This window comes from Conger conger, chromosome 2 (assembly GCF_963514075.1).
Source record: "Conger conger chromosome 2, fConCon1.1, whole genome shotgun sequence".
NCBI lineage: Eukaryota > Metazoa > Chordata > Actinopteri > Anguilliformes > Congridae > Conger > Conger conger.
Window position 1 is genome coordinate 61,167,992 of NC_083761.1, and position 22,363 is coordinate 61,190,354.

Genomic DNA, 22,363 nt, shown 5'->3' on the forward strand with positions numbered 1-22,363 from the left:
GGAAATTGTGGCAAGTGTCTGCTGTATTACACTGCTCTACTGGGCTGAGAAACCACTTCACCCAAACATGTCTTATGTTCTGCAGCAGGCTGCTGGTTGTCATTGTGTGTGTTTGTGTGTTCGTGTGTGTGTGGTGGTGTGTGTGTGTGTGTGTGTATGTGTGTATGTGTGTATGTGTGTCTGTGTGCTTGTGCTTGTGTGTGCGTGTGTATGTGTCTGTGTGCGTCTGTGTGCTCGTATGTGTCTGTGTGTGCGCACGCGTGTGCGTGCATGTGTGTGTCTGTGCGCTTGTGCGTGTGCGCACGTCTATTGGAGAGTTGTGAAGTGCGTCTGTTTCTCTGTGAGCCTCTCTCTCTCAGTGCGGAGCGAGGAGCAGGGTTCGGGCCTCCCATGGAGAGGGCCTGGATCTGGCTGGCTCCCCTTCACAGCTCAGCACACAGAGCACCGATCTGCCAGAACTCACCGCCGGCTCTGACGCACGCAAAGCTTGACCCGCTAAACTGGGAGAAATCAATCAAGCTCGTCATTTTCCATCAGTCATTTTTCACTGAATAAATTAGCACTCATTTTCAGGTGCATGCAGGCATCATGTAGTGTTTTTCATGGAGTGTTCTACAAATATATTTTGGGAACATAGGAATTTTGCTACCGAGTTAGAAGATATCCATATTCCAGGAGACTTCCATTTGATGTATTATTGATTTATGCAGCCGAATACACATTCGGAATTGAACTCTTCGCTCGAGGGTAGAACACCAGGATCCCACTCGCAATTCAAAATTGCCCCAACTCGGTTACGAGCCCTGATTCTAAATCAATACCCCACACCCCTGGCCTCCAAAAGTTTTGGAATTGGTGTGCCTGCTTCACAGTAACAAACATTTCCAGAAGTCAGTTCATTAAAGAATTGAATTTGTCAGGAAATGTGTGCCCGGGAACCACCAGTCGTTTTCCGGAGCCTTCTGTGGGTTGGAGGTGCTGTGGGTATATGACAGGACTCGCTGGGTTATGGCGCAGTGTTCACACAGTGAGGGAATGGCGGTGCTCTGCATGGTGATGGGGTAGCTCTGGAGCGTGTGTGCAGGGGGAGGGCTCTGTAAGGTGGGGTAGCTCTGTGTGTGCAGGTGGAGGGGAGAGTGGCTCTGTAAGGTGGGGTAGCTCTGTGTGTACAGGGGGACGGGGAGAGTGGCTCTAAGGCAGGGTGTGGTGGTGGGGTAGCTCTGTGTACAGGGGGAGGGGGGAGGAGGGAGGGCTCTGTAAGGCGGGGTGTGGTGGTGGGGTAGCTCTGTGTGTACAGGGGGAAGGGGAGAGCAGCTCTGTAAGGTGGGGTAGCTCTGTGGTTACAGAGGAGGGGGGAGTTGCTCTGTAAGGTGGGGTGTGGTGGTGGGTAGCTCTGTGTGTACAGGGGAGGGGGGAGTTGCTCTGTAAGGTGGGGTGTGGTGGTGGGTAGCTCTGTGTGTACAGGGGAGGGGGGAGTTGCTCTGTAAGGTGGGGTGTGGTGGTGGGTAGCTCTGTGTGTACAGGGGAGGGAGGAGTTGCTCTGTAAGGCGGGGTGTGGTGGGCAGCGAGGCGCTCCCAAGCAGGACGGGGGGAAGGAGCCGCACGCGATAAATCATCCCGGGCCGCGTGTCGGAGGTGGCAGGGAGGCACGGCGGTGTCTGTTCCCCTTCCAGACGGACTCTCTCTGGGGTTAGGGTCATCTGCTGGCCTCCTCAGGCACATCCTCCTCTCCACACGTCTGTCCGCAGGGACTGTGTCACGGTCACGGTCCGACAGAGCTCTCTGCACACGGAGCGCAGCCACACGCACCGTGAACACGCACACACAACGAGCGCACCATTCAAACACAACGCACACACACATGCACACACACTGGCCCATGCGCGCACACACTCATGCACGTGCACTTACACACATACACACGCAGAGGCACACACAAACGCACACACACGCAGTTGCCACACTGGCAAGCAGCATGCCGAATGCCAGACATGTTTGGGTGAAGCGGTTTCTCAGCCCTGTACAGCAATGTAATACTGTAGAAAATCACTTCAACCTCAAGTTTGCTTTTGTAATCCAATGCAAGTGGGCTAATTATCCCAAGCTTTTGATCTTTATGCTGCATATTGATTGCAAAGTAGGACTGCTTAGGGAACGGTAAATCTCCCTTTATTTCATCTTTCCCGGATTTCAAAAGAATGTGCTTCATTAGGAATTTTTGGTCATGAAAGAATAGAACTGAGCCTGCTAAACTTCTGTCTCTTCTCCCATTCTCCCATCACACATATGCTGCGGTCATACACTCGGTCATGAGTGTGCTTCTGATGTCTTACGGCCTTTAATTACACTCCCGTTTAAAAAGAAGGCGCAAAAAATGCGAGCCAGCCCAACTCTCTCTTTAAATTTCACAGAGTGAGGTAAAAAGACGGCCCTGGTCTTTATAAATAGCTGAGCCGAACTCCCGTGGTGCTTAATTTGGTGATTAGGGGGTGATGGAAGTACAAATGCATTGTTTCCTGCAGACTCTCGCACTAGCCCAGGATCTGGCATTGATCTACGAAAACAGTGCGAGAGCACTGCTGGGCTCTCTTGCTCTCTTTCTGTTTATCTCTGTCTCTCTGTCTCTGTCTCTATGTCTGTCTGTATATCTCTGTCTGTCCGTCTGTTCGTCTGTCTGTCCAGCTGTACAATTGTATTTGGTCTACCCAGCTCAGTAAATGTCCTCGGTCTACATGGCCATAATGGTGTGCAAATCATTTGTCAATAGAATGCAGAAGAACTATGGCAATACTAGTAAGTATTATTTGCCCATCTTCACACTTTCTAAGGACTATGGATTGTGAATGTGAATAGGGAACAAATGGTCAAAACCTTGGTCTTATTGATCACTGTTCTTGTTGGATTTCCACTATGAATGTAAACAGTAGAATGCTAATGCATGCTGATTCCTCAGGAACATAAGTACGGTATGTAGGTCAGAAAATGGTGTTTCCCTCATTTCTCCGCTCCGTGCTCAGCTTTCATATTATGATATTTTGCCCCCGCCCCCAAAAAATAATGGACTAAGCCTTTTGTAATATTGTGATTGTCAGTATTGCTATAAATTATGATACTGCAATTTGTAAGAATGAGGAAAGTGCATGCCAAAACAGCAGGATGCCTCTCTACTTCATCTTTAGTGCGGTGTTATTGTAATTCCTCTTGAAATTGCTGGGGTGTTGTTATTGTTTTTGTGGAATTGAATACTGTCGCACTTCAGCGGAGCTGCTGCGATCGGAAGGAAATGGTACTCCGCAGAATTGTAAAAATTATTAGTATTTTTTGTTGTTGTTGGTTGGTCTATGCTGTTGGTAAAATCGGTTGTTTCTTCTCCGCAGTTGAACTACGTCAGGCCATAGTAGCCATGATGAACAGGAAAGATGAGCTTGAGGAGCAGAACACGTGAGTACACTGCAGTAGTAACAATCCATATTTCAGTAAGACGAGCTGAAGCATCGGGAAGTCTTCCTCCTCTGGAGTCATTGTATACAGTGCCATGACAAAGTATGTGCCCCCTCCTGATTTCCTCTACTATTGCATATTTCTCACACTGAATGGTTTCAGATCTTTAAATAAAATGTAATATTACACGTGGAACCTGTGTAAACAGATTCTAACCTGAACACATTTTCTAAACTATTGTTTCATTGATTTAATGAAAAAAGTTATAAAACATCCATGTCATACCTTTGAAAATTCTATTTTCAATCACTGTGGTAACAGGATTTACTGTTTGAATGTGTTAAATCTCACGGTTCTATCTGTATAACCTATTTTAAAATGTGATTTGCTTTAGCGACAACAGTTCCTTATTTTGTAACATGGGTGGCAAAACAAGCGTGGGGGGACCTCACACAGACAACACAAAATAAGGTAATGCCAGTGTCCTTTTCACAGCATGGGTCCAGCGAACCAAATGCATAATAGTAAAAAGTTGGAGAAACACAAAATGCAATGTTAATGGTTAATTTCTCCAAAGGAATTATCATTGTTGTCCATTTGTCTGTTGCATATTTCTACAAAACTACTTGTACATAGGAATGCTATTATCTATGTTTTGTTTAGGCTCTCTGAATCACAATGAGCCTATGTACGAGCATCTCTGATCAGAATCAAAAATGCAGTTGATCAGAATAAATGTTCCCCCCATCCATGAGCAAGAAAATACAGTACCATAACTTCTGCACAACGTACATCTATCTAGGCATATGCCATTTGTGACTCATCTCCTCATCGAACATTAGCCTGAAAGGCTTGGGGATCACCCAGGTGCTTTTTTTTTTTTTTTGCAATTGTGAGATGTTTCCTTTTTCTAGTATTATATTTTGTTTAAAGATCTGAAACCATTTTGAAAGGACATCTCACCAAAAATATAAAAAAAACTGAGGAAATCAGGAAGGGGGCAAATATTTCTTCACGGCGCTGTATAATGGAACGGGAGTGGGTTAGCAGTGGGCCGCTTGGTTTGGTTTTGTGTGCTGATGGTCCTGGCAGTGCCTGAGCTCTGTGACTGAGGGGCTGTGGTTGGCCAGGTCTCTGCGGGGCCTGTTGGACGGGGAGATGGAACACTCGGCTGGGCTTCGGCAGGAAGTTGACGGTCTGAAGAAGCGTCTGGGCGAGCTGGAGGAGCGACACACGGCCAAAGTGCAGGCCCTCGCCAGGTAGGTGGCACAGTGAAGAGACAAATTTCCCCAGTAGAGCTGCAGAGCATCATGGATCTGCATTTGACACTCGCGTGTGCTTGAGCTATTTTTATGACTCATGGCATTAATCTGAGTGTAGAAATTTTTCCTGTATGTGACCTTTTCATATAGCTCCCAACTAGTTCTGTACGGCTCAGTTTCCTATAAATACAGCTCTGTGAAACAGTGCCTGTTTTTTTGCATGGAAAAAGTCATCCTTGGAATATAGTTGGTTTGCCCGATGATATACATCACCCCAGAAATGATCTACCTGCACCTCACTGCACATACACACCCACTCTACCTGTGGACTATAAATGAAGACTTGTAGGAGCTTTGCAGGGTTATCTCTGTGCAGGGCACCTGTTCTCTGAATGCATGACACTTTCTTTTTGCACCTGATTGATAACACAGTTCCTGCGCTCTGCCATCGATCCTCTGGCAGATTTGACCCGAAGGTCGCACCGTGTACACGTTGTTAATTACCCTCATCAAACAAGCAGCTTGCTCTCTAATCCCAGTCACTTGTCAAGTTGACAGCAGTGAACCGGGGTGTGGAAGCCAGTGGGATAAAAACGGCCTGAGAAGCGGGTGGAGTTCTTCTGAGCGCTGCCTCGCGCTTGCAGCACGCTCGCTGTCGTAGACGCGGCTGAGAACGGGAAGTGCTGCTGTCACTCCCAGATGTTTTAGTTTGGTGGCTGTGCTCAATATTTAACCAGGCCTGTTAGTTGCTGTAAATATATGTTGTATGTCTTTGTGAATTGATTTATTTGTACGGCTTTGGAGAAGGCTTCTCCCTGGAGGAGGCCCGGATCTGCAGTGGAAGATCATGAAGCTACGAGGGCTTCTTTGTACCCCTACTCCCTCTTCTCCCCTCCTAATCCATCCTCTGTCTTGGAGAGCAGAGCTGGTCCCTGGCCATCTGTAATTTTACATTGACTCAACAGCGTTATCCAGTCTGTGGAAAACAGCAGCCAGAGGAAGCCATTTGATAAAACAAACCTTGCACTAACCTGGTTTTCTTTGTGCAGGCAGAAGTGTGCGGCTTTCTCTGTCTCCTCAAAGCATTTGATTGCTGTTTTAATGGGACTTGTCACACGTGGTCAGTTTATTTTGGGTAAGATGAGCTGAATTAAGCCGAATTAAGCAACAACAACGAAAAACTGGAAGTGCTGTAGAGCAGAAAAGCATGAAATATGATCATGTTTTTATGTATGATTTCACAGGCATATTATTGTTATTTTAGTGTCTGGGGATGTTTCATTAAGAGCTAAAGAAGATCAGAGCATAAAATGAGCATAGTAAAAAGGCTTTCTAGTGTTTTATGTCAAAATCCTACAAACGGAGTACTACTGTTGAATCTATAACTGAATTGCGGTATTAAAGTAATTGGCCTGCTTCAAATGTGCGCAATGTAAGTTTTCCCTGTAAGAGCATTAGCTCAGAAAATAGTTGTATATCGTATTGATCATTCTTAAATGCTTTCTTGAGGAAATGGTATGGATAGATGCGACCTAATTTTTTAATTTGAGTTAGCAAAAAAAAGGTACATTTCAGTTCAGGAGCCACTGGTGAATGAATTACCACAAATATTTGATGGTGAACTGTTTGGAAAATATGTATTCGACAATTTCATACAACATAATGCATGTGCTGCATAGCTTTAACCTTGAAAAAGCTTTAGAATGACATTGGTGCTTTATCATTGTATCATTGTATCATTGTAACACCAGTTTGTGGAATAATCAGCACGTGGCATGAAATTACCCTCCAAGAACCCAGTAAACTGTGTGAGAGACACAGGTGCCTGGAAGTTCTTCAGTCCTCCTCCTCCCTGTGGGTAAGGGCACGGTCTCATGTTTCTGGGATCTTTCTTTCAAAATATTTGATTTCCCTCTCAGATATAGAGGAAATGAGTTCACCAGCACCAGTGGGGCCTTAATGCTGGACAGTGCTGATTGATGGCAGGTAGGCATGAAGATGGGAGTTTTCTGGGCATGGACTTCACCAGATTGGTGGCTTGTTGCTCAGGTCCATCTCTTAGTTGATGTAGTTGTAGTAGTTGACAAGTAAGGGGGGTAAAAACCCTGGTTGCCATGTTGTTTATAGATAAATTAGTACATTTGTTCATTCATTGGGAACCGTTGATACCGGAGATAAAATCTGTGTTGTGTAAGAGGGGAAATGCATGCATCCCAGAGTCTTTGCATATTCTCATTTTCAGCTGGTTAGTTTTCCAGCAGTTCTCTCAATTGCATTTTCTTATTTCAAACTGAGGCCTTAGGAGGTATCTACACTCAAAATAGACTTTGGGGAGATGGAACACCTGACAAAAAGCATGCTGTATGTAATGTTTTGTGCAACTTGCATCTCGATATGTCAAAACCCAGTACATCTAGTTTCCCCTTGGACTTATAGGGAATCATCGGTTAAGTGACAAGAATGCGGGCCAAGTTTGACTTCATCAAAATTCTTGTTTTCCAATTACAAACTTGAATCAGAATTATGGAGGCATTGTTGCCTAGCGGTTGAGAGCAGAGAGCATAATTCACATTTGTTATAGATTGACGTAGAAATGGCAGGGAAAAGATCTGATAAATTGGTAACCAAGGAAAATGGCTTTGGAAGTTTCCATTTTTGCCTCTACTAATGAGGATGGTGGGTCTGGAAAGACAGAGCATTTGCCCTGAGGTAATGCTCTGTCTCTGTATAGATATATCCATCGGCAGAAAAGGTTCAGTGATTTTCATGTTTACTATTTTTAGTGTCAGAAAATGTTTGATTATTCTTAGGTCCATCTGTAAAAATAATAACATTGTGCATAATATGTAAACCAGTCCTCAATATTCCGATGTTCTGTTTTCATTGAGTACACAAACATGGCACACTATTTGGCAATTTGGGGTTTCATTTTAACATTATTTTTTCATGTTTCTTTGAAATGATGCATCTCCTTTTAGTGACCTGCTTTGACCTCTCTTTATGTTGTGCCAACACTACTCCTTGGTATTGAGCCAAGCCAGCCCTGAAGTACTTATATCAGGGATTGGATTATTATTTTGGAATCAGAGAATCGGATGCATTCACGTCCAAACAGTTCAATGAGTACACTTTCACTCCGTGGCTGGTGTGACATGCAAATCCCTTCAGCCTCTGCCAATGTCAGAGCAACGTTTTGAGGCTGCACATGTGAGCAGATTTTATGGGGTTTATTCACAATTTTTAATGTTGTGCCAGTGTGTAGAACGGCGTAAGAATGCTCTGTAAAAGGAATGCTCTGAAAAGCCACAAATAAAATGTATTGCGCTAAAATCAATCAATGGGAAAGAAATGAAGTTAAAATACAACCAGAGATTTTCAAAATAATTCAGATGAAATCCTCAGCTGAACAGGGAGCCCTCCTCTTTTCATGCCAGTGTTGTGCCCAAGGTCAGCTCACCTTGTTTATGCCATTACAGCGTCTCACTTAGACTAAATATTCTGCCTTTGTTGTTTGGGTGCGACTCTGTATTAAATACTCTCCAAGTCCTGGTAGTTCAGCAGATACATTCCTGCCTTTCTCCTCAAGGACATTTAGAAAGTTTCTGCTTTTGAAGAGGTCATTTGGATTTGGACCTGATTTTGTCTTTGGGAAAATAAGTTTAACCCACAGCAAGTTTGTGACTCTCTCCATATCCAATATCGCTAATGGGCCAGGAGGCTTGGGGGAAGGTTTAAATTTAGAGAATTAATCCAAGCAAGCAGCTTTTAGTGAGGCATATCCTATTTTAGACTCTCAAAAAGTTTGGTTTCAGGTTAGCTATTTTATTTTGACTGAGTCATTCAGTGTGCTGGTACACACACGCATGCACACACACCTACTGTCATGTATGATAGTGACATGCACATACATTGCAACAAATATGGCTAACCATTGTTGTTCTGGTCCTGCAGTGAAAGACAGCGGTTTGCATCTTTGGTCTGTAAAGTCTAAATGACCTTTGTGGATGAACTGGAATTCCATGTGTAAATACGGTGCTTGTTGTTGAAATAACCGCAACGGCTTTTGCAGTTCAGAGTAACCAGTGTCGGTTATAAATATGGATTATTTTCATCATTGCCATTGTTAGTTGAATTCAAGAGTTGTAACCCTTGCAACCTGCGATCCCTCCTCGCTTATGACTTGTTCACAATTTCATCAAAGGAATTTTTTCGCGTTAGGAAAATGGTCTTGTGCTCAGTAACTGAGCTCTTCAGGACTTTGCTGCAGGTGCACGGAGCCAATAACAAATAAAGAAAGTAGGAATGAGGACCGCAGATGAGTTGAGAGGAGTGCGGGTCAGTTCTCTCTCCTTTCACATTCTTTGCCTTATCCCGACGGGCAGAAAGAAGGGAGGGTATCAGATGGGGACGCTCTGCTGCTGAGAAACAGCCATAGTGCGGATGGAGCTCCCACCGGCGCTGTGGAATTGCCTACGACTTGAGAACCTGCCGCCCAACTGACTGTGCCTCACGTCCTCCCACAGGCTCAGCCTTTTAAAATAATTTTTAACGGAAAACCAGAGGAGGGAATGGGGAAAAAATATATTGTAGTGAGCTATATGCAATAAGAGGAAAAGCTTTTGCTGGGATATTGATTTTTTTTTTTATCCCAATGGAAATGGGATATCTACTGAAGATGAACATCATGCAGGTTCTATCACTGTTTTATGTTTCTCGGTCTGGAAAACAAAATCTCCATGACTTGTGCTCTAATTGAGGTGTCCTTTTTGGCAGACTATTCAGTAGAGTATCTCGACAAATAACAACACTCAACAATCAATGATGGGCTAATTAACTGAAATGTTTTAGATGGTGCTGACAAGGATTAGTTATAATTCGACTGACAACAAATCGAAACTGACAACATTATCTAGCGAGTGATCTTTTCATGTTAGAATGCAGTTCCGTCTTGTACTGTTGCTCCGTATATATGGGGCCTTCCAGCCAAGCTGAAATCGTATTCGTATTTTTAATGAAAGTGTATGGTTTAATTCTTTGTTTTGCCTTTGCCTTGCAAGCTGGGAGTGGTACACATGCCACAGTGTGGCCCCCTGTGTAAGGGTCCCACCATAGTTTTGCCTGTAAAACCAGATTAAATTGCACCTTTTTTATGTGTTAGTTTATGGGCACATGGGCACAGGTTCCCTTGTATTTTGCGGCAGCGGTAGCTTGGAATCAGCAGTCAGAACTGGGACTGAGCCATGGAGCAGCAGTACTGCCATTTTCAGTCTATCAGGATTCCTAACTGTGCCCTACATACCAACTTCTGTTTTAATGTCCTGTAATATATGGTGCTGTGTGTGTAAAATAGGAGCCTTTGGGAAGAGAACAGTCCAACCCTGTTGGGGTGCGGGGTGGATTGCAGGAAGTAACACTGCCATTTTAATTAAACTGAAAGTAAGTAGTTTCTTCCACTGGGATTCTACTGCTCAGGTGTGTCTCATCAGTCTTCCAGTGTTGCAGTTTCTCCCACAGAACCTCCCAGCAAGCTGAACTGTCACTAATGAGCACTGCCTGCAAACGTAAATCTTAACATTTACCAATCCCCCCTGGGAAGGTGTGAGAAGTCTCCGGCAGTCCTCCTAAGGCTTTTCTCCTGGGATATCTCTTGGAGTAGCCCGCCAAGGGAAATGGAAGAATGGAAGATTTCTTCACGCGCCACTTCTAGCAATCTCTCTCTTTCCCACACCCCCACATCGGGCCCTTTGATAGCGATGTTGAGTAATTAGATATGTAAACATATTTACTCATGTTGTCTGGCTGTGCTGGATTAACACAAAGTCATCCTCAGTTTGAAGACAATGGCCCAATTTGAATGAAATGAACCCGATGCCTTTGGCTGTTTTCTTTCAAAGGAACCTTTTTCAAACTTCTGACTCATTTGCTGTTCAGCGAATCTATTCAGCATGCCCACTCACACCAAACTGTCATTCTTACGCACCTCTTTTCCAGTGAGGCATTTTACAACGTACAGATCTTTTAATGAGATTCAGCGCTTTGCTACATGAATTCCCATTTGTAAACCCAGTGCCTTTGCGGAAGCAGAATAGCAGGCTATCTCTAGTCTCATGAGGGCTCCGATCAACTGACTTGTGATGTGTGTTGAGAGCCTCATTTTCACAGGCACTGCAAGTTCATGTAAAATCCTTAATACATGATTGAATCTGAAATATTCGTCTTGAAGCCCTCTCAATGTATCCAATATTTACAACCTTTCTAGGATCAGTACACCTTTTCTTCCAATTGAAGAAGATTAAATCAGTACCCTGATCCTGATAAATAAATATGCACTGGAAATAAAAACAAAAACAGCTAAAATATTCACTCTACAAAATGAACATGGCACTCCTGAGTTTGTTTAGTAATTGAATTGTACAGTATAGTTGTTTATAACAACAGTGGATGCCCACATATCTCTTTATTGAATTCCTTTATAACATACAACAGGACAGCAACATTGTCCCTCCTGTGTCACCTCATATTTGATGAGTTTGCCAAAGGAAAGCTGAATGATCGTATGTGGTGAAAATGTACTGGAAAATCGGCATATAAAGTGCTCCTTTGGCAGCCATATTGGATGTGGCCATTCATTACACAGCATCTGGTGTCTTGAGCAGGATTGGAATTTATTTATTTCCACATAAGAAAATGTGCTCTTGGGTGTTCTCTCATCTTTTTGTTGGCACTTTATTACGGATACTGATAGCAGCAGCTGGATGTGTTTGTGTCTCTACGTGCCCTTTTTTCAGGGAAAGAAGTGGAGACATTAGCTCAGTGAATGTATTGCTCCGCCTGAGATAAGAAGGATAACTCTTTCCTCTGCAGTATGTAGCTGCGAAATTGTGTGTAAGTGGCGAGTCTGACAGTAATTTGCTGTTTGTCTCCCAGGGAGAATGAGGTGCTGAAAGTCCAGCTGAAGAAGTATGTGGGTGCGGTGCAGATGCTGAAGAGAGAGGGAGGCCAGAGCAACCACGGTAAGGAGCACATCGCTGAAATCCTGCCCGTCAGAATCATCCTCCACTCCTGCGAATGTTAACGGGTGCCTGTGGTCAGGCAATAGTGTTGAGTGGGACTCCGAGTTACCATGGTGCTGCATTTAATTTTAGTAATTTTTAAAAATATATTTTTTTATTTTTTTACAACCTGAATGCTACCGCAGCTGTGCTCATGTGTGAACCCCACTGCGATGAAAGGTGGACCCCTAACTAGAGCTGGGCGAGAAACCGCATCGTCAATTAATATTTTTTTAAGCATGATAACAGTAATCTCTGCTATGTGTGGTATTGGCTTTTATCATGATTTAATCATACCTGATGTAGAAGTAAACATCGAGTCTTCACAGGCCATGCTTCTGGTGGGGAAAAAAAAGCTTATGATTGACAAAAACACATCACATGATCACATGGAAGCTGTATGTCCTTGCTGCTGATTGGCTGTCTTGTCAACACCCAGTAGATATCTGCGATGATTTTCCAGATTCATTTCTAGTGGTCTCTGAAGAATCATTGTTTACTACCACATCAGGTAAAATTAAAGAAAAGCAGACCTACGCTGCATGGCAGCGATGATTCTTATCACGCTTTTAAAAGAAAACCTTATGATTGCAAATATATGACTGCATCATACCTGCATCATGGCATGGTACCTTACCGGAATGAGCCACCCAGCAGCCATGGTAGTTCTCAGCCAGTACGCTGTTGCACGACAGGCTTAGTGAAATGATTCATTGGTTGGGTTCGAAGCTTGCTTGTGTATTGCAAGCATTTTGTTACACTGTTGGCTTGAACATTTGGTGAAAAAAAAAATACCCGCTTTTTCTAAATTGCCTGAGGAGGAAAATTTAAAGGGTGTTCAGATAAGGTTGCTTAATCAAAGGCAAACAAATGAGGCAGATTTCTGGAGAAAAAAAATACTGAATTATATTAAAAAATTGTGAATTGCTTCAGCAATCCTCCTGCCCTGGCTGGGATGAAGCTGTAATGCAGTTATAAGGCCAGCCTCCTGGCTGTGTGGACAGCAGTGCTTCATCTTCCTTTGCTGTGAGTGCTGAGTTCCGGTCTCCGCCATTTTGTGCTTAGGGCTCGCATAAGGGTTGGTGAAGGCCTTGGAAGAAGGGACTTTGTGTCTGTGGACATCCACTAGTGCAGAACTTATGTACTTATCTCACATAATAGTGTAAACTGTGTGAGGTTTTTAAAGTGATGTGTGTTTTCTCGTGGAGTGTTTATTGTTTTATTTTATTTTTTTAAATTCATATGATGCTTTTTCCAGTTTATCGGCAGAACTAACAAGTGAAAGCATTTCACAGCAGTTTAGCTAGAAATGATCTCATGAAGTGTGATAATCCTGCATATTATGCCGACGTATATATGAGCCTGTGAAAAAAAAAAAAAAGAGGATGTGAATTTTAACGTCTGGAATGATAGGATATTACCCACGTTGTGGTGACAAGGCTGGACAGTTTTATCTTGTTGATTGTAAATATGTGTTGCTGATCATCTTTGACGCTGGGGCAGAGTCCTGGGTGCCAGTGCCAGTACAAACAGATAGACATGTTGAAGCCTGCAGGCTTGCAGACTCTGTTCAAACCAGTGCCTGTCAGTTGGCAGATGCTGAACACATCTGCAGTGAGCCATGTTTGTTCATCTGTGTGCTTATGTAAGCACAAACCCCCTCTTGTGTTGGAATACAACAATACAACAAATAGCATTGGACAGTCCCATAATTGCGGTCCATGTTTCTTCCGTAGATTAGATAAGCAGGTGCATTTTTTAAGAGCATCTCGATCTCAGCTGCGGTTCATCGTGTTTCTGCTTGCAATAATTGTATTATCAAGATCTTTATCACCACTGCTACTGATAATTTATGAGCAATATGTCCCTGGTGGGGGAAATCTAGAATCTTCCATGGATCACTAATAAAGCCTGTTTGCACAGCAACCTTATGGATTACCCTCAACATTTAATTTCCCAATGTGGTAATCATTCTGTTGTTGTTTTTTTTTATTCTTAAACTGCAGAGGAACACAGAGGCTTTGAATTGTGAGCATGCGTGTTCCTGCATGGCTGACTGTGTAGCAGAATATGTAGACTAATATAGATTAGTTCAAGAAAAGGATGGTTGAACTACAGGAAATTGATCGACTCTCCCTCAGCAAGTGCTGATTTCTGAAACTATCATCAAAATGTTTACAGATCATTGAAAGCCTTTTCAGACTTCCCTAATCCCATTCTGCAACAGATGCGATTGAGACTCGTCTTTTGAGAAAAAAAAAAAAACCCCCTGACACATTGTGAACAGCTTAAGAAGTCAAACTGTTTTCAGATTTTCTTTTATTGAGCATTGTTTCTTTATCATGTGTTCTTTCTTGGCTACTGCCGGGTCTGTTACAGTAGGTTTCTGTTTGTTTCTGGGCCAATGCAGGAACAGCCAGTTGTGTGGCTGGGGATTCTGCATTTCCCCTTGATGGAGTGCTGTGAGTTATGGGAAGATGCCCTTTAGGACTGCACACAGAAAGTAAAACAAACAAGCAGTAATAATAGCAGCCAAAAGGCTGAGCAAGCGTGACGGAGTGCTCGGCCATTCGGGAGATCATATTAACAGCCAAAGCAGCCCCCAAGTTGCAGTAATTTCTCAGTTGCCAGCAATTAAAAATAAGCGATGTCATTTCCTGGGGAATGTGTTAAACCCTGAACCTGACAAGCTGGACCCCCTCCAATTTGTCTATGACAAATGGCACCCTCTCCCAGCAGCACACAAATGCTTATCTTGTTCCTTTAAGGTCTTTGCTGAGCAGATAGCTGGTGGCTTTGGCTTAGGAATAGGCCAGGTGTAACTCTAAACATTGTAGTGCTGAGGCCAGGGCACTAACCCTGGGGCCAGGGAGAGGTCAGACACGGGCACCATTTTTGTACCTGCTGATTCATGAGGCTGCTGTCAATGTGATACGAAGGAAATGCTGATGAAGTAGAGGAAGAAACTAGAGATACTGGCATAATAATATGCGTGAAGCCTCGGGTGTTTGGGAGGCAGCTTGGGTTTGTGAATTAATGGTGCTGGTGCAATTTCCTGTTTACTGTTTATAACTGTCCATATAACTGTTTAAGGGCTCCTGAGAAAATGATTAATGTTGATCAAAGATGACAATGCATACGTTACGCCACGAGGTCACTTGCACAGTCGAATGATGACTGTGTGAAGGATTGCTTGTGCCGTGATATTACCCGTGGCTTATTGTATCCAAGTTAACTTTTTCAGAAAAGTGTGGAAAATGGGACATGGATGACTGGGTGTAAAATTGTTAACTTGATCAGTCACTTTCAAAAGAGCTAGTGTTTATGTAGTGTCATAAGTGAGATAAGTAAACGTGTTGCTTTCTCTCTCTGATATTTATTCAAGGTTTGCACATGTATGGCCAATAATCACACCTGTGAGTGAATCAATGGCATTTAAAGTAGTCAAAACATGTCTGACAGAATACTACTTTTTCCTGGCTGTTCCTGGTTAATAATATGACGATTTCTGTGGAATGGGTTATTCCATTGTATGAATAGATCACTTACTTACATATTAAATCTTTTTCTCTTACTTTTTTATTTTGTGTCAGTGCTCGGACATTTGTGTCACCTTGATTCTGTGTGAACACGCACAGCTGAACAAATTCACAATGAATCAGCTCTGTGAAGTTCAGAGTTGGTAACAACTACTTGCTCTTTATTTCTGTTCTGCCATATTTTTACCACGACCTGCATGGTTGACAGAACACACCGTCTACATTTTCAGTATAGCCTGGTGATATTCATTGTGGATGTGCTTTGTTTTCAGTTTTTAATTTTTTAACTTTTTTTGAGCGTGTGGGTAATTTAATCCATTTTCACCTCTAATATGATGGGGTTTCTGTTTGAGGCTTAAGTGTTTTTTGAGGATCAGAAGAGCTCTTGGTCAGATGAGATAATACATTTCACAGAGGCTGGAGCCTTTTGGATGTTTTTACAGAGAGCTCAAGTGAAATGAAGCTCCAGTCTTGCTTCATTAGCAAAGCAGACCTCTGGTGTAACTGGGTGACTGCCAAATTAACACAAAATGTTCAAACACTTCTTTATTTACCCTGATTTTAAACTGACCAGAAGGTTTTTGATTTATTTAAATACAATATCCTATAAAACATTTTGCATTACTCACAACCGTCAGCTTAAGTGAAACAGTGTAATTCAACCGGGGACACCCTATTAATTGTAACTGGTTAGTTTGTGAACAGTGTTTTTAAATGCAGTAGATATGAGTACAAAATAAGTAATTATGTTTTTTCTTTTCTTTTTTTGTTGCAATGAATGCATAGCCAGGCTGTATAAAATAAAGGCTAGTTCAGTTAGCCTGAGGCATCTGGACTGTGGATTTAAAAGACATCCAGCTTAGCATTTAAATTATATGCACATCTGAGCTATGTTGGCTGAGACATGTTCTAGTGACCTCTAATGTATTGGGCGAGCCTGTTACTTTGGGTAGCCAAGCCAAAATGGCTCCTTTTTTTTCCTGAAGTGCTGCCGTTTTGTTTTAGGATGTGACCAGGGTGTGACCTTTAAGAATGTTTTTCTTCATACTAGGTGTTGTATAATAATGTTTTATTTAACTTGGAAAACAATCAGTAATGTTAAATCGTATAACTTGGCTTCAGTTTTAAAATCATGGAAAAGAATAACAATGAACTCAAACAACTAATTTATTGTGACTGGGAAAAAAAAAAAATATGATCTCCCCTTGACCTTTCATACAGACCATGGAGGGTGGTACCTGAAACCACCTCCAAGCCTGAGCTCTGTTCGTGGACATGGCAATATTTCCTTGGCTTTCTCCAAAGTGTGGTTTGGAGTTGGTTGTAGGTATGCGTTTCTTTCCCTGTAGTCCAGCACAGTAATTTCTGCTAGATCTTAAAAGTAAATCCATGGTTACCCTTTAGATTGGTAGGAGGCCTAATCTTTTTGCACCATTTTGCCGCTTATGATGACATGATCTCTCGCTTGAATTTACCAAAGAGATTTCTACTGCATTTGACCTCGGAAAAGATGTAAGGGGATGCAGCTCATTTCACAAGGTTAAATCTGACCGTTTTTTAATAAAGTGGCAGCCTCAATTCATCAAAGTTGACGAAATAGATTGTGGTGCCAGTTCAAAATGAATAAACATAAAAAATAGCGTAGCCTCTCCTTTGGCAGCTGTGGTTAATGAGATAATTAAGAATATTTTTCATCAGGCCACATGAAAGACATGAATAAATGCATGTTACAAATTCATTACACATAATCGCAAGTCCCTCATCCTCCCTCCCACTGCTCGTCTCCATCCAGCTGACGAGGCCTTGCGTGCGGAGCTTCTGAGCACTTTGGAAAGACTCGCTGCGGGCTCTTCCAAACATTGAGAATTGGGTTTATTGTGTTTTTTTTAGCTAATAAAAGCTCCCAGCAGGTTGTGGGCTGAGTTTTTTTATTAAGCAGAAGTTGCGTGTTTACGTGGGAGGAGAGGTGTGAGGGATGGCTGAGCTCCGCGCAGGTGGGGCCAGGTGGTCGGCGATATGGGGGTGACAGATCCAATCACCTGAGCTGTGCGGTGTTAATGAACATTTTAATCAACACCTGCTTGTTAAACAACATTTTAATATCTCCCCCGTCGCTGTTTTCAATTACCCTGGAATGGCTGGCTTTAGCCTTGAGGGGGAAGAGCGAGCGGGGGCCGGTGCTGGCGAAAGTTGGCTTTGAGCGCCTTTGGAACCTTCTCCTTAAAGGACTGAGGTGTGAATTCCCCACCTGCACCTGTTGCCTCCGGCTGCCTGTGTTTTTCAGACGGTAAATAAAGAACGTCCCACACCTCAACAGGTGCTTCCGCCATGATCTGGCCCACGAGAGCAGCCCCCCGGGCTCCTCACAAGAACAGCCCAGCCCACCCGGCCTGCCGCCTGCTTAGCGGCTCAGCGCTACGCTCAGCAGCTAGCGTGTAACCCCAGCCAGCAGAGAGACGGGTGGCGCACGTCTACCCATAGAGGCAGAAAACCGTTTTAATGGATGTGGTTAGTAGCTGAATACGTTAACCAGCACACACACTCATCAGCGGCTCAACGACAGCTCCACATTCAGTGGAGAGAAAGTGCCCTAACTGCATGAGACTGAAACGCACATGGTTATAATTGGTTTCATTTTTATATTTTCACACTGGGACAAAGTCACCGCTCCCTAGCCCACCACGCCTCCTTTTTGGCGGGGGGGGGGGGGGGGGGGGGGGGGGGGAATTAAAGAAACGGAAGCACGTGTCAGGGCACTGCAGTTCAGTGACATTATGCAGATAGGATCCAATTTAAAAGATATCACAATGCGACTTCAGTCAAGCATGACAGGTGTCCCGGGAAGGTGTCATGTGTGCCAGATTGACTTTATCTAATCTGCATCGCTCATCAGAGGAAATCCACGCACTGTGGTACTCCCCCTGCTCGCTCTGCAGCCTTGAAATCAGCTGGAATTCAGTGGGAAAGCCAGTTTAAATGTGACACTGTTGAGATGAATAGCATACTGCTATGCAGATGGAATCTAGCCTCTCTCCCACACCACCCATGCTTTTTACATTGCCACCGCTTACAGTGCAGTTCTTGTTTCCTTTTTTAAAGTTGCTTGATTTTGATAATGCGTGGGATATAGATGTTGCAAGATGCTGTGGGATTGTTGATGTAGATCTATATATATCTATATTTTTTTTTACTACAGTATTTACAAGTACAAACAGCCTAGTTTTCCCATCTTTTCTTGCGTCCTGGCAGTGCCTGCCATCCTTCAAACACCTGTGGGCTTTACACTGGCCGGATTTGAGTGAGTCACTTAAAGTCCCCTCTGCAGTTCCTTTGTTCTGCTTGCTTGCGTGCTTGCGTGCGGGCGGGCGGGCGGAGCCACATGGTGTCCGGCTCTGCTGTGTGCAATGAAATGGCAGTTAAGTTTCCTCAACAGCTGGCATGACCTGTTATTGGGGTCTGACCGATTGAGTGGGACTCAACTGGTGATCATCTTCTGGTTGTAACTGTGTACTTTGGTGGTGGAGAAGGTTCTTTGAGTGTTGTATTTTGGTAACAATTATCCAGGTGTCTGCTTCAGCATGTGCATTTCCGTTCTGCCTTATCAGGAGTGGGTTAATGAGCGATCAGTGAACACGATAATTAGTTCCATTTGACAGTCACTTGATACCCATTTAAACCCCATTTACCCCCTTGAATAAACCATTTAAACATATTCTGCTATGTAATTATAGCAAAATGGTTGGCTGAATGCTCATTATTTTTGTTTTTGAAAAGTTGGTTTCAGTGGGAAGTCTGAGTTCTCCTGTTTTAAGATGAATGAAACATGTGTAATCATTTTCCTGTTAGCAAATTCACTGTCACCGCTCAAGATAAAGTGCATACCTTACATTAAAAACTGAAATTAGTTTGGGTAGCTTAATTAGATTTAATGATTGTACTTTTGATTGGGTTAATTATATTTTAATGTTGAGCCACACTGGTTTGCTATGGCTTCCTTGATTAGTGAGTATATGTTAGATGCTCGATAAGAACATTAAATTAAATTCTTATTAAAGTAATGTAATAAGAATTATGGCAAATGACAATTATGGCAAATTGTTCTTTTTGAAAATTATGTATCTCAGTTCAAATTGATTTCCTTCTAATAATTTCACCCTGAGGAAGACTCAAAACATCTCTCAGGATGAATCGGTCTCTCATCCTGGTTTCTCAGAGACCCAGCACATTTGCCCTTTGGAAACCCAATCTGACTAATTACATTTGGGAGGAATAATTGTTTTAATGACAATGTGAACAAATGAAAAGCTCAGACTCCAGCCGTGTTCGTATTTTCATGGCTCAGTCTTTATGACAAGATACCTGGAAAAATGCCTTGGGCCAAGGGCCAGATGGAACCTGTAGCATTGAGGACTATACCAGCAAAGTTGTGTTCATCTTTATGGAAAAGTGTGCCTTTTTAATAACTTTGACAAAGATGCATTTATTTGGCATGTCAGGTGTTGAGCTGTGTCACTTTTTGAGAGCACGTTGTTAGTGCATGCATGGGAATGGTCTCTCCAAATTCAGACTCTCCCTGGCCGTGTCTTCTGACCTGGTTTGGAGCTGCCAACCATCACCAAGTGCACACATTCATCTCGCACAGGAAACATTTTGGTTTGAGGCCTAACAAAGTAATTTCCTTCCTGTTCTCAGAAAGAATGGTTTGAATTATTCTGCTTTCCATTTTGTCTTTTTCAATTTATGCATATGACATGCAGTATGAAATCAGCAGGAGCCAGGCGTTGTCAGAGAGGCTGTCAGCACCAGTGAAACTCTTCTTATAGCTTGCTTGAGTGATGAGTCTTTGGCTGCTACTCGAGCAGAGGAAGCAACAAAACAGAGAGAACTTTGAAAGAAGGGCGCACTCTCTACCCCAGTTCACCATTTGGGTCATTTACACAGACTTTTATTGACTACTGCTTTTCTCTGATTACGTGACAGTGTGGCTTTCATTCATTACCATTAATTCTTTTTTATTTCCTTAGTTAACAGGTGTTTATATAAGAATCTTTTTGTTATAAAATATCATACTGTATTCCACTGTAATTTGGAATATAAAGTCTGCTATTCCAGCCATGTTCATGATAGTCATAATAGGAGTCCACTAAGCTCTGATCTCTGTTGCTTGACAACTCGGACTTTAGAACTTTAACTCCGTTCCTCAAAACTCTGGACTCAATTAAAAAAAAAACAGCCATGATGGCTAGAGGCTCCATTTGGTTAAAGCGGAATGCAAATGCGAATGCAAATTCTGATCAAGGATGTTTGCAAAAGGCCTGCCGTTGTTGTTTGTTTAGCTCTTGCCGTGGGTGGGTGGAACGTGGCTAGGTGGGTAATTTTGGGAATGTGTAATGGTGCAAATGCAAGGTGACATTTTAACAGATTCAAGTGAATCTGTTAAAGATTATGCCACCTGAAAAGGGTGCCACCAGGAGCCTGGTCGGAATGGAGGCAGCCATGCCCTACAATCTCAGTCAGATGGATTATGAAAAGAAAGTGTAATTGGTTGAAAAGGTTATTGAGGCATCACCACAGATACCACTATACTAGCAATGTCATATTTAAATATCACAGCAAAATAAATTATTGGCACCCATGATAAAAATGGAGAAAAAAGGCTGCATATAATACACAAATCAGGTATGAATCTATATGTTATGTTCAAACTTTAAACAATATATTTAATTTCAATACATTTACTCTCAACTCAAAGTTTCAACTTTTAAGTGATGCAATTTATTTATGTAAACCACCAGTGTCAAAATTATGGGCACCCCTAACAATTATTGTAAATAAAATCAAAGAAAGTTAAACTGCCGATAACATTTTACTTAATCCTTTAAACCGAGATGAATTAAAGTTTCATAAAATATTCACAATAAATTCAGAAACCTGGTTTTGAGCAGTGCTATGGAATAGATGCTGGTAGTATATAAACCAAATATGTCATGATTTGCCTCTGAGAGCAAGGTGTCCTCACCTTTACTTAACTGAGGCCATAAAAGCTGCATCTCCTCCATAGACTTGTGTTGCCTCTAGTGATATTTAAGCATATATGTGAAAATGTGACATTTTTCAGTAATGGCATTTATATGAAGGGGTTGATTCTGTCAGTGTACAGCTGGATCATCATGCAAAATCTTCCATGTCTTACAGGGTCCCCAGTTCTCCCTGATCTACAGAACCATTTCATTTTTACTGGCTGTTACCTTTCAACTGAAATTTGCAGATGAACTTAACCAGACTGCATCACAGTTGTCATCCATTCAAGACGCGAGGGCATTTGCCTTATCTGATGCCTCCATGCACAGCTTAAAGATAACTTTGGAGCTGTCAGTCATGGGCTGTCAGTGGTGTGTTAATGTCCTTGAGATGCTGAACTGATTTGAACATGCTTGTTTTTAATCTGTGCTAGTGCCTGCCTGAGCGTTTGCCAACTGCCTTTGCATTTACGAAACAGCCTCGTATATGTGACTGAAGGTGTCAATCTTAATTAACCCGAGCCTCCTAAATGAATAAGCTATGCATGCGTATTAATGGATTTTAAAGTAATGGGTGCAAAATATAATGTGTTTTCTTAATGTGATTGAGGTTTCTCCTCCATAAATTTCTGTTTGTGTATATAGCCAATGGTGAAGGGGTCCCTGCTCCTCAGCTGTAAGTGTATTTGTCATCCGGTTGCAGTGTATCCACTGTACCTTCACAATAATGTGCTTGAGTATTCCTCTCCCTCCTGTCTCTGTTCAATACTGCATTGGTTCACCAAGCACAAAATCTGACCCCCTTTCAGATCATTTTACAATTAGCATTCTTTTACACACCAGGGATAATTCCTCAGTCAGTGAAATTAAACCCAGAAATCCCCATTCAGCCCCACACATTGCTATGAGTTGAGCCCCCCCCCCTGCAGTCTCTAACATCTGTAAAATCTCTGAAAACAAAACTTCAGCTATGGTTTTGTGTTTGTGCCATCTGTAGTTTTGACATTCAACACATTCAAATGTTTTAACTATTTATACACCCAGTGACC

At 42.6% G+C, this 22,363-nt stretch overlaps 1 protein-coding gene across 1 annotated transcript in view; it reads left to right on the top strand.

The window, feature by feature from the left end:
- Positions 1–22,363, top strand: part of snx29 (sorting nexin 29) — a 130,508-nt gene that overhangs the window by 20,453 nt on the left and 87,692 nt on the right. The window contains exons 12-14 of the mRNA XM_061231657.1: positions 3,378–3,441; positions 4,572–4,700; positions 11,631–11,716. Of these exons, the coding sequence (XP_061087641.1) occupies positions 3,378–3,441; positions 4,572–4,700; positions 11,631–11,716 (279 nt within the window). The remainder of the gene's footprint in view (positions 1–3,377; positions 3,442–4,571; positions 4,701–11,630; positions 11,717–22,363) is intronic.